Below are 13059 nucleotides of genomic sequence, written 5' to 3' on the forward strand. Positions count from 1 at the left end.
GGTACCTTCTCTGCAAGTGATACTGTTCCTCTGTGTTCTAACAGCATCTTCTATTCACCAAGGGAATCTTTCTTTCTTTTTCTCTCTTCCTATTTGAATATAAACTTCTGAAGGGCAAGATTCACAACTTATTTCTTATCTTCTGTTCTGTGATGGAGTAAAATGTCTGGAATCCAACAGGGGATCAGCCCTTATTCTGTTCTGTTACCATATCCATAGAATCCTGTTAGATAAAATATCAATCCATTTACAAGTGGCAAAAATGTGGCTTGAGGCTGGAAGTAACAGTTGTCTATCCTAGGGTACTTGTCTCTGGAAAAGAAAAGTGCTGAAAACTATGACACCATGTAGAAAGCCATTCCTAACTTTCTCTCATAGACTAATTGCCAGCCCTCCTTCTGCCTGGCCTAAGTCTATCCCAGTGACCAAGTCCTCTTGGAAGTACAGGTCAGAATCCAACCCAAAAATATTTTCTGGGGCCACCAAAGAACAAGAACAGGAAATGAGCTGTTCTGTCTGGGTACCATTTTGGCACAGCTTAATGTTAGAGCCCAGAGTCTCCCTTGATTATCCATCCTTCTGTTTCTTGTGTTTGTTTCAGACTGAGGCTCTTGCACTGTGTTTTCCTAGCAGTTCATTCTTAATAGGTTGATAGTATGTATTAAGATATTTCTCATCACCCAAGAGAAATGTTTTTAGAAGTTTCCCAAAGCTCATCTGGTAGCATGTTTCTCTATGGCCTCTCCCCATCTACTTCTCTGCCTGTTTAGGGCTAAGACAGTACCATCCTCTAATGTACATTTCATGCATTTCAATTTACCTAGAAATATTCTATGTGAAGGCTGCTAATAATTATCTTCCCTGGTCCATTCCAGGGTCCCATACCCACTTTCTCCAACTAGAAGTGACAAGGTATAGGTGAATTTTGTCAAAGGCTTCTAAGAAGTTGGGACAGTGTCTCTTTTCCTAATTTCAGGTTCATGATTAAGCATCAATATTTGTGAATGCAAAAATAGGTACTAAACATCATTCTAGGCACTTGGCTACAGGATCTTTGAATATACACAATGAATTTTAAATAGTTGTATTTAATATATCCATTTAAGAAATAAGAAAAATAAACTAAGATAAAATTGCCCAGAGAGAGCTAGTATCTAATAGAGCTACTACAATTTGCTTCTGGTTATATTATATTCCAAAGTTCACATTCAAAACAATCCCTTTTCCTCAATGTCGTTCACCAAAACCCAGAGCGTCCCAGAGAGCAGGCGTCCCAGAGAGAAGTTGTTTGGGAGACACTGAGCACGCTAACTCCACAGTGAGTAGAGGTTTTCCAGGGGAGGAAAATGCTCGTGAAACACAGTGACTATCAATGGATTTACACATTCTTTCATATATAAATTCACCTCAACACTCTACATCAAGCTGAAATTATGAATACAGTATCCTCTTTAATCCGTGTTTTTGTAGGTGGACTCAAACTTCATAGAATAGGAATTATTTGGGAAATTTTATCTCTATGACAGTTTTCAGAAAGAAATCTTTGGTTAGCTTTTGTCAGAGGAGGTTAGAACAAATATTATCGTCCCAGGTGCCTTACTAGGCCATACATCAACCAGCATCAAATAGCTCTGATTGCTGTTGCTATCCCAACCATAAACTTAATCATTGTGATTACCAAAAGCACAGAATATGGAAACAGAAAGATCAGTTGGAAATCTTCTGTTGCATTTTCAAGAACTTTCTGCTCATTTTCAGAGAACCTGAGGTCCACAAAGGGAGAAGATTGTTCTGAGTTTATATAACACAGCAAATAAATTAGGGTCAGAACCAACTTGTAAAATGAGATTGATGATCACAGTTTCTTTTACACTTAATCCCATCATTTATTGGCAAGAGGTGGCTGACAATTGCTCTTAAAACTGTTTTCTGTCTAGAGGATTATTTATAGATTGTTCCATTTGATAAAACATTGATCAAAAAGGAGGACTCACAAACTGTTCTTGGTCCTGGGCATCACTGAATTGATGCTTTGATTCTCTGTTACTCTTGGTCAGACCCTTACCCTCATACACAAATACAAACACAGACAGGAAATCAACTTAAAGTATTCCAGTTTATTGCACAAATACTAGTAATTGAAGCTACATCAAGAAGATCACAAGTACACAAACAATAAATGATCATATACTGCATCATGGGGTAAAGTGGTTACGGAGCAAGAAATGAAGGCTGGATGAACAGGTGTGCCATCAGGCAGTCTTCATGGAGAAGATGACCTTTAAGTTGAAATTTTTAGAGAGTTAATTTGAAGGAATGCATGTGTGAAGAACAGGCCAGTTCTGTGCTCAGTGTATGCCTGAAGTGGGCACGTGATAAAAGGCAGGCAGGGGCAGGAAGCTCTCAGAATAAGACAAAAATTGTGTTGTATATCCAGGAAAGATATAGTCAACAATTTGGTTAAAATATGAATTGAGTGGGAGAAAGAGTGCTAATGTATGGTACTGTTGTAAAGATAAACTGGATGCATTTCTAGAGGTCCTGGTAGACCAGGCTTAGGAGTTTGAATGGGAATGTATATGCCACAAAAGTGATGTGATCCAGAATGGGAATATCGCTTAGCAGCAACACAGTGAAAGGGTATATTTTTATGCTGCTATCAAATTTTGAGAAACATAATTTTATTTCAGAAAAATGAAAATAGAGCAGCACCTAGGTGGCCCAGTCTGTTAAGCATCTGCTTTCAGCTCAGGTCATGATCCCAGGGTCCTGGGTGTTGGGCTCTCTGCTCAACAGGGAGCCTGCTTCTCCCTCTCCCTCTACCTGCTGCTCCCCAGGCTTGTGCTCACTCGCTCTCCCTCTCTCTCTCTGTCAAATAAATAAATTTTTAAAAATCTAAAAAAAAAAAAAAGAAAGGAAGGAGGAAAAAGAAAAATGAAAGTAGAAAACCTGAGGTACTGGGTTAGATAAGCATACCAAGTATGTGGTTATGTGATCACTTTCATAGTCTGGAGTTTCATAGAAGTTAATATCTTCCTGTCGCTTTCTAATTTTGGCGCTCTAAGTACATAAAACATAATTATTTTATTAATGACTTGTGAATATAACCCCAAGATGATATTTCAGGCTTTCCACAGGACTTGTCTGTTTATCCTAAGATGTGAATTACTTTTTCCTCCTCTTAATAACGAATACAGCAAGAGCAACATAAACATTTTGCTTATTTTTCTTCATGACTTGCTACTCGCCATCTATTTTCTGACTTCTCATATCACATACTCTCTTACTAAATGCCTCTGCAAATGTTTTATTCACTTACTTACCACCATGCCCTGGTTTGAATTTCTCTGCTCCTCTGCCATTCATTCACTGTTGCTGTTGGCTCTGCCCCATCTCCATGCCTCCCCTGGAGGCAGACTTCTCTCTCACCCACGCTGGGGGCAAGGCTTCTCTTGTAGACTTTTCTCTTGCCCACATGATGGTGAGTTATTCTCTCTTTAGTGGACCTTTCTCTACTTTGAGCTGCCTGCTGTCTACTGCTTCACAGTGCACTTTTCTGATAATTCTCGTAACTTCTTTGCTAGATTTGTTTTTCCTCTTTTTTTCCCTGTGATTATAGGTATGTGAAGGTTAACTTGGCTTCCCTTTTATCTCAAAATAAATCAGAGTGTTAAACTGCTTCATTTAATGATGAGCTCTCTCATAATGACACAAAATTTCATCTTTCCCGAAACTCTGTATTGGACACTGTCAGGCTCTCTCCATTGCATTTCTCTTTGGTCACCTAAAAATGAAAGTCTGAGACTGAGCTTAATTTAGGTCTATCTGTGCTCCTCTCTCAATAATTCATATTTCTGACTTCCTATCAGTTCTTTCAACCTTAGCAGGTGTCCTCCTTTGACCAATTGCTTGTCTAACTTTAACCTTTATTTCAACTTGTTAACAAGATCTACCAATTCCTCTTTCACTCAGTGTTTTAGATATGACCATTTTTCTCCATTCCCACTAATTCCCTTTTAGTTCAGGTCTTCATTAATTTATTTTCATTTCACATTCCTCATTAAATGATCTTTCCATGCATGGTTTTCCTGTTTTCACCCACCCACCTCACCAGATACTGAGTAACTTAGTAAAACTCCCCACTGCCCACTCATCAATCTCCAAACATTATTGAACAAATTGTGTCAGTGAATGTGCTGGTGATTCAGGAAATAATACAGATTTTTATGAGACTTTGTGTCTTTGAAAAAATTATCATTAAAGGGATGTAAAATGTATGCATGTGGAAAGTTATACTTAGTGTAAGTTGTGTGTGTGTGTGTGTGTGTGTGTGTGTGTATTTGGTTTGAAAAATTCATCATCTAGAGAGAAGAACAATCTTGACTAGAAAACCCTAAAGAATGAGGTGGGACTTAAGGAAGAGATTAAACAAAGAAGAAATTTAAGCAAGCACAAAAGAGAGGGCAGAACGTTTCAAGCCAGGATGCTGATGTGAGATGGTCAAGCATGAAGCATATTAAAGAGAAAGTTGAAGTGAAATGAGAGAGTGGGGCCATTAAAGTTAGTCTTAATTTAGTTGTGTGTGTGTGTGTGTGTGTGTGTGTGTGTGTGTGTGTGTGTTCCCACCACAAATCCTGGCAGGTAAATTATTTCCAATATCCTGGCAGGTAAATTATTCCTAATAACTTAATTTCACAGATCAGAAAAGCCAGATCAAGTAAAAAAATTAAATAACTTGCCACAACTAATAAGCAATAGGCTTGGGGTTCCAATGCATTTTATAAGATTGATGATCCTTCAACATTCCGTGTTGGATTCTCCATATAAGATCACACATAAGCAGGAAGCATCCATTGCTAAGCTGGTAGGATAAACATCCACCAAAATGATTAATACAAACCTGCAGGATTCTATTCAAATCTCCATCTGACTGTCCTCCTAATGCTAAATATCTGCCAATTTGGTCTCCTTATCACCTCAAAATTCACTTCAGAGTAATTTCTTTCTCCTTGTCTACTCTACTTCTCGCCTGACCTCGTGGGATACCCTCCCAGAATGTTCACCCATTCACTTCGTAAATACACTTTGAGCTCCCATGATGAGAGGAACTGGGAAACACAAGGTGAAAGACACAAGTGTGGGAAATTTCAAACACGTAATTTGTCCTCAGTATATGTTTCCTGCACGGGCTTTGCCTTCTAGGTGCTTATAGTCCAGTAGTGGGACATATATCATGCACATGTGTAGCTCTTTTGAACTCTGAAAAGGGCTAAGAGCCAAACATGATCAAACTGTCAAAGGCTTTTTTTTTAGATTATTTATTTATTTATTTATTTATTTACTTATTTATTTATTAGATCAAGAGAGAGATGGAGTGGGAAATGGGACAGAGGGAGAGGGAGAGAAAGAGAATCACAAGCAGACTCCCCACTGAGCGAGGAGCCGGACATGGGGCTTGATCTCATGCCTCATGACACCATGACCTGAGCCAAAATCGAGTGTGACACTTAACCGACTGAGCCACCCAGGTGTTCCAAAACTGTCAAAGTTTAACTCAGTGCTCAACCAACCTTCCACTTTTTCCTCTATTTGCACGGTTATAGGCACAAAGCAAATGCTTGCTGATTACATGTTGACTTCCCACAAAAGTTGCTGTATGAGACAGCAATAGAAAACAAGAAAAATAGGAGTCTATCACATATCCACAAATGGGCGGGGGCAGTGTAGGTGAACAGAAACAACAGACAGAATATTAACCTCTGGAGAATAAATCCTAATATAAAACTGGCAGATCATAGAATCGAAATTTTGCTGGTAGCCCCTTAAACAAAAATTTTGTTCTAGACCCTTTGCTGTGAGTCAGAATGTTCTGAAGACATGATTCTTACGAATCAGCGGGAGAAGATGCCTCCACTTTGTCTTCCAACTCACTGTAAATTGGTGAATATATGTTTAATTCTTCATAAAGACGATCTTCTGCAATCTGATGAGGGAAAAATGATTTAATATCAGTCACCAGGAATTTTCCACCACTAGACGACTCATTTGCAAGACCTAGCTCATCTCTTTTTGCCTTTCTGAGTCTCATACTCTTCCTCATTATACCATAATTATTCCCTCCATCTCCAACAAACCAAGCCAGTCTGGCTGGCCAGTCGGCCCAGAAGAAATTATGTCCGTCAATAACAAGTTGGTGAGACTATTATGTGTCTGAACTTGGGTATATCTGATGTCTTATTTATCTTTGGAGGAAAGCAATCAAAAAAGGCCACCAGACTTGAGTGCTTCAGGCAAGTGGACAGATGGAGAGAGTGTGTATCATCTGGAAGATTGGAGTAAGTGTATACACTTCAAGTATTGGTGATTCTTTTTCATACATCAAAGGTATAATGGATGGGTAAGGCAAGTGGAAATGCAGCTGGTTGCCGTGAATTAGGAAGGAAAGAAAACTGAGGCTTCAGAGCAAATATGAAGGTAAAAGCCAAGGAAAAGGAGAGAGCAGGAACAAATATAAGGGAACTATTGGGGAAGAGAAAATAAGCCCAGATACCTGAGGGTTTCCATCATAAGCTACCTGCATATTTGTCTCTCATGCTCAACACACTTAGAAGCACAGCTGCATTTTCTAAAATTATGAAGATTCCACTTTCCTAACCTTCATTCATGGGGCTATACCATGAGATTTGTGCTCTTATGAGTGGAAATTGTGATTTTAAAGTAAGAGATTTGGAAATCAAAATACTGAAACATGGACAAAAAATTTTCTAGAAGAAATGTTCCATGAAAACCAAGCTGTATTTTTAAGTGATGAAACTCAAATTCTTCAGCTTGTCATTCAGGATTGAGTATCAGGCCTCTACCTACCTTGTTCCCTTGGACTACTTCTCCAACCCCATAGATTATGAGGGACACAGCACTGCAAAATCCCAGAATGGTGAGAAACAAGATCATTGCCACAATTTCCTGTCGAACAATAACCAACAAGACAAGTAGAGTCACAAGGTAGATACCCTGAAAGTGTGTTCCTTTAGAGCAGCCCCTGATTTTATCACCATTTCATCCCCCGCCCCCACGTGATCAGTCCCAGTGAAGCGACACACACACACTGGAAAGCCACAAAATTGTTCGAGGCAGGTGACTCCAACCTCGCAGAATTCAGCTGGGGAGGGGGTGGCAGCCAGCATCTCTGTGCATGAACCCCCAGAACACTACATTATAGGATAGAGGTTACAGCAAAGGATGATGGTCATGGAAAAGGAAAAGAGGGCTCTTACTTAAGAGTGGGACCCAGATCTTAACCTTCGCACAAGAAATACATACAGTGGAAAAACAAGCCATAAAGCAGAAGTCCTCTCCATAAGCCTCCTGGCAGCTGTAGATATAAGCCAAGCTCCTCTTCACGTTGACCGTCAGGATGAAGATTCCTATCCCAGCAGCTATGCTGCTGACGGTGTTGGCCCCCAGGGTTCCCCACACCTGATGATGAAGGGCAACACTCAGACCTGAGCCTCCACCTGCTAGTGCATTCAATAGGCCTGTCTGCATTTTTACTGCTGGTTGCACCCAGTAAACTTTGCATTGGTTCAAAATGTAAATTAAAGCAAGGATACCTTGGAAACATACTCATTGTTTAATAAGCATCTATAATCTTCTTGCTAGGACTATGTTCAGAAAGACCCACATGGACACACATCATCTCTGCTTAAACAATCTCCTTAATCAGAAACAAATCATCTATCTGATCATGTGATTGTACTTACAAGGACAAGGCCCAGTGTGAGGATATTTTTTTAAACAAGTGCCAAGGTAGTTATACTTTATTGTTTTCTAAAAAAGCTGATATTTTAATGATTATGTTTTTAATGATTATATCCAACACAAAATAGGTTGAAAAATAAACCCCACATATCCACGTTCACTCATAATATGGGATATGATGACATGTCTCTCTCAAGACTCCTAAAATTCCATCTTTCTTATCTTCTCAAGGATGGATAAAGACAGAATGGCAACTCACCAGATAAGTAGCGTGTTTCTTTTCAGCCATAATTGGCAAAAACCCAGAAATAGTAAACTGTACAAAAGGAAGGGGGAAGAGCACAGTGAGTCGTGGACCTTTATTTCTCCTTCAGCCCAATCCTCCAAATATAAGGTAAAGTTGTGGGTACTCTATAAAGCTATATATTCATATTCCCCAGAAGCCCACTATTTTCTTATTCTTATTTACTATAGAGTGCTTCTCAACGTTAAATGTGCATATGAATCATGTGACGGTCTTGTTAAAATACAGATTCCTTTTTTTTAGTTGAAGTATAATTGACACACAATGCTGTATTAGTTTCAGGTGTACCGCATAGTGATCCCACAAGTCTATCCATTACACTATGCTCACCACAAGTGTGGTTACCATCTGACCCCATACAACACTATTACAACACCATTGACTGTATTTCCTATGTTGTGCCTTTTATCATCGTGACTTATTCATTCCATAACTGGAAACTTGTATCTCCCACTCCCCTCACACATTTTGCCCATCCCCCTAACCTCTTCCCCTCTGGCAACCACCAGTTTGTTCTCTGTGTTTATGGGTCCGTTTCAAAATGAAGACTTTTATTTAGTTGATCCTGGAGGGGGCTTGAGATTCTTCATTTCTACCAGCCTCCCAGGTGATGCTGACCCTGACAATCCATGGGTTACTTTCAGGGTAGCAAGGTCTAGCAGACCTGGTACATGACTGTTATAAAATTACTCTAATTTGTTGTAATTATTTGGTTGTATGGGCATCCTGTGTGTTAGAGTGTTAGCTCCTTTGGGCAAGAAACGTGTGTTTGTGGCATGTATATCTCAAGTCTGACATATGTCATATAGACATATAGTAATTACGAAAATGTACATGGGAGAAGATTTATCGAAAATATAAATCGATAGCACAAATTCAAAACAATTTCAAAGTTTCAGAGTGTATGATGGGTTGAGAGACACCTAATAAGCTAAGTGTATGGAATGAAGAACAGTAGAGAGAAGGGTCAAATAAAATATGGCAGAGGTTCAAGGAAAGTCGTGAACAGGTAAGTGACCTAATAAGTCCTAAGTATTTAACAGAGTGCCAAGCCAATGAGATATTGTTTAGAGTTAAAGTATGTCCTTGTGAATGAAATGTTGATACAAAAACCAGCATGGATTAATCAAAAATAATTATGCTGAGTGAAGGAAGACAGAGTGTAGAGAGAATATGCTGTATAATTCTCTTTATATAAAATCCTAGAAAATCCAAACTAATCTAAAGTGATGGAAAGCAGATCAGTGATTGCTTAAGGATGGAAAGACAAGGAACAGAGGGAGGGATTACAAAGGGGTGCAAGGAAGTTTTTGGAGGTGATGGATATGTTCATTATACTGATCTGATAGTGTTTGCACAGGGGTACACAGGTGTCAAAATGTATCAAATTTTAGACTTTAAATATGTGCAATTTATTGCATGTCAATTACACATCAATAAAGCTATATATTTTTGTGTCTCATCCAGTCATCTAGTTTAGAAACAGCACAGTGATTAAAGGAGATACAATGAGAAAGCACCTAAAAGAGTTTCTAGGACATAGTAGCTGCTCATCAGATGTCTTTGACCTCATTCGACCTTGCTCTCCTCACCTCCTCAGTCACTTCCCCCTGCCTTTATGAAGATAATTTGATTGATAAATAGTGTTAGGGATATTTTTCTGGAATTGGATTCTGAAAGTTTAAATTCATTTTTTATTAGCTGAATGTCCCTTGGGCAATCCATTGAACTTTTATCAGTCTCAGGCTTCTCATCTGATGAAAGTGTGCTAACATGTTTAACCTAAGTGCTTTGTAAACTGCAATATGTTTATGCACTCTAAATACTGGAATAAATAATTGGTTAGACCTGACCTAGACAAGAGAAAAGCTATGTGCAGTGTTATTTCAGAAGCAACTGTAGATATTTACTCACAAACACTGCTCCCCAGAATGGGTAGCCTGCTTTAAATGATGAAAAAACGTCTTCCTTAAATTCTGAAATATTGATCACGGAGAAGACAATTGTTCCAAAACAAAGACATATCAAGCCAACCAGAATTTGTGTTACCTGTAAAAAATGCATATGTTCTATAGAATAAGAAGGTATTTTCCCAAGATTTCATCAACTTCCTTATGACTGAGGCCAAACATGAGAAATTGCTTTGGGGTTTTAGGCAATCCTGAGACGGAATTCAAACGCAATATTTTCCAGTATCATCAGGCCGCTCTAAGAATGGATACAGGCATAACCTAATGCAGGAATGACCAATACATTTCTCATGTAACTTTATTTACATAGTCATGGTGGACAACAATAATTGTTCTTTCCATCGAAGTGCAGACAAAACTTATTAATTGGATATTAATGATATTAATCCACCAGCAACTGACCAGAGTTGGCAGATCCTACTTGCCATTCTTATCCTAGTCTTCATGAGGAAATGCTTCTCTCTACTCAACTGGGCCCAGTGTCACCTCTTCATCTGCCAGGTTTCTCATGCCTCATGAATCCAAGTGGGGAAACTGTTCATGCACCTAAATACTCTTTTTCTAGAGCCAGTCCTACTCTGGTTGAGGTTGGAAGATGCTCACTCACCCCCAGAAATTCCAGCTCCCTCTTCAAAAATAGCAACCATGTATGGCATGGTGGGGATGAAGCAGCCTTCTCCAGTAAGGGATTTTCATGGAGAGATACTTCTGAAAGTTCAATTTCAGGTGCACTGTGAAGTTTAAACAAAAATTCAACCATGAGAAAATTCCCTCTCTCTGTGAAAAGTTCTCAACTGACAGAAAGGCAGGATCTTAATTGTTTATTTTTTCAAAAATGATCTTGCAATTAAAATCTTCATTGAAATGTGTAAGAAGCTGAGGCTCAGAGGGTCCAAGTTCGTGACCAAGATCACTGTCTAGCCAGTGATGGAGATGAACAAAATGGAACAAAAAATGAACCAAGTCCTAATCCAGGGTTACTACGCCAAGTTCTTTCCCAGTGATCTATGCTAATGAGTAAAAATAAAAACAGGCACATTTACCTATGTATCTCTCAGTCTTTTTAACACAGAAATGTACCTGAATATATTTTGTCAATGACACGCTCAACTTCATGTGCACAAAGGAACGGCTCTGACGGGTTGGTTCAATCTCTATTCCTGCTTTCATCCTCAGAGGAGGCTAAATGGAAATACTGTCCCTTCTAAAACTTTGGGATATACTTAATATTTGGCAATGATATTCAATCCAATATTGATTCCCAAAGTTCTGTCATTCAGCCTCTCCTAAACACTTTAAAAGGAAAGTCTTAATAAGATGTTTGTCTTCAGTATGCAAAGGAAAACAGAATCATGCACCTCTACCAACTTCACTCATGAATATTTCCCCTCTAAAGAATGGGGCAGGATCCCACAGCTTGAGGTTCACAAAGAGTAACCAATAAGGAGCCCTAGGTCATGTTGAAAAGTTTCCCTTAACATACATCAGATGCAGAGGCAAGAAATCTCAATCGATAGTACGAACTCCCCTACCCCAATCCCAGAATATGAGCCCCTGCTGCGAAAAAACTGAAGTTATTTCCAGTCACAAGCTGAGTAAAAACCTTCCTCCCTATCACCCAGAGAGAACTACTGGCAAAGTATAGCAAAGAGCTTCTTTATACTCTTTTTATTTTAAGATTTATTTATTTGACAGAGAGACAGGGAGAGAGGGAACACAAGCAGGGGGAGTGGGAGAGGAAGAAGCAGGCTTCCCGCTGAGCAGGGAGCCCGATGTGGGGCTCGATCCGAGGACGCCAGGATCATGACCTGAGCCGAAGGCAGACCCTTAACGACTGAGCCATCCAGGTGCCCCTATACTCAATATATTAATTAAACCAGATGGGTCTGTGCCTAAATCCATGAACTGACATCTCCCCAGCACTGTGACTATCTCTGGCCCGCTGGGAAAAGGAAAAAAACCGTAGCTTGTACTTACCTGGAGGGCCCTTGTGGGTTTGGGAGAGCAAGACCTGCTCTGCTACTATTTTCTGGGTCCATTTCTTCATCAGTTGAGCTGTCCACCGGTGAGGAATGTTGTTACGGTGAGCCTTGGTGGGCTTCCTCCTGCAGTGTGCTCCACATGGGCAGTTAACATGGGTTGGCTCATGACACTGATGACTATCTTCATACTTAAGACATTTGTCAGATAAGTTTCCCAGCTGATTAAGAGCAATAGGGTTTTTCGTTTGTTATTTTTTTAGAATGAAGAACAAAATCAAGAACTGAACAGGGAGTAGTATGAAATGTAGACATTTGAGACTCCTGGAGAATAAATCTGCCTGAGCCCAGCACAATTTACAGAACCAACAAATGAGACAGTTTAGTGGGGATTGAGAAGGTGAGAGAGAATTGCAGAACAGAAAGAGATGTTCTTCCTTTCTGGAGCTTTCTCTACTTGACCATTTCTGTATCAGAAGTTTCCCAAAGGTACCTCTGGAAACATGTCTTCCTTCTTTAAGGCATAGGTGGCTTCACACATAATCTAGGGCTGAAGCACTACTAGTGAGTGTGTCTTAGCCTCTGAATCTCTGGATTTGTCTCTGACTTCAATATTTATTGTCTTTTTCTCTCTCTTCCTGTCTTTTGGACATCATTTATATGGCTCTCTGCAGCAGATGGGCTCAGAGACTGGACAGGAAGAATGCTCTGAGCCACTCCTGATAGAGTGTGGGAGCTAAGTGTTCACACAAAAGACTCCCTGGACTGCTAAACATTACACAGACTCTCTGCTGCTTTGATTTTTGTGATGGCAAGGATGTGGCCATGAAGCACCGAGGGGCGTGAACTTGATAACAAATCCTATGAGTAGATCTAAGCAGCATTGGACGGAGCCCTGTATCTAAATTAGGGTCAGAGCTTAACTGACGTGTTCATCTTAATAGCATAACTAGCTAAAAAAAAAAAAAAAAAAGAATACATGGCAAAATTAATACACAGGTGAGATTCACAGATTTGGGATTATTTTATTTCAGTTTAATTATAGACA

The 13059-nt window shown here is 39.5% G+C and overlaps 1 protein-coding gene across 1 annotated transcript; it reads right to left on the reverse strand.

Annotated features, from left to right (window-relative positions):
• Window positions 1-2097: 2097 nt before the first annotated feature.
• On the reverse strand, window positions 2098-12440 carry MS4A2 (membrane spanning 4-domains A2). Its single transcript, XM_025879364.2, has 7 exons — window positions 12010-12440; window positions 10640-10763; window positions 9977-10111; window positions 8018-8074; window positions 7321-7476; window positions 6865-6963; window positions 2098-5983 (listed from the first exon to the last, which is right to left on the reverse strand). The coding sequence occupies exons 1-7, from the start codon at window positions 12069-12071 to the stop codon at window positions 5885-5887; spliced, it is 732 nt and encodes a 243-aa protein (XP_025735149.1). The 5' UTR covers window positions 12072-12440; the 3' UTR covers window positions 2098-5884.
• Between the last annotated feature and the right edge of the window lie 619 nt (window positions 12441-13059).

The sequence above is a fragment of the Callorhinus ursinus genome, unplaced genomic scaffold (assembly GCF_003265705.2).
Source record: "Callorhinus ursinus isolate GAN/ISIS: 27379988/994484 unplaced genomic scaffold, GSC_fseal_2.0 scaffold51, whole genome shotgun sequence".
NCBI classification, from domain to species: Eukaryota; Metazoa; Chordata; class Mammalia; order Carnivora; family Otariidae; genus Callorhinus; species Callorhinus ursinus.

What these genes read in the sequence shown, in the direction of transcription:
- MS4A2 (XM_025879364.2), bottom strand. Translation starts at nt 12,071, where the DNA reads ATGGACCCAGAAAATAGTAGCAGAGCAGGTCTTGCTCTCCCAAACCCA. An exon ending in GGGAGCTGGAATTTCTGGGG is followed by an intron (nt 10,112 to 10,639) that starts GTGAGTGAGCAT and finishes CATTTTTTACAG; the next exon opens with GTAACACAAATTCTGGTTGG. An exon ending in TTATGGCTTGTTTTTCCACT is followed by an intron (nt 6,964 to 7,320) that starts GTATGTATTTCT and finishes ATTGTTCGACAG; the next exon opens with GAAATTGTGGCAATGATCTT.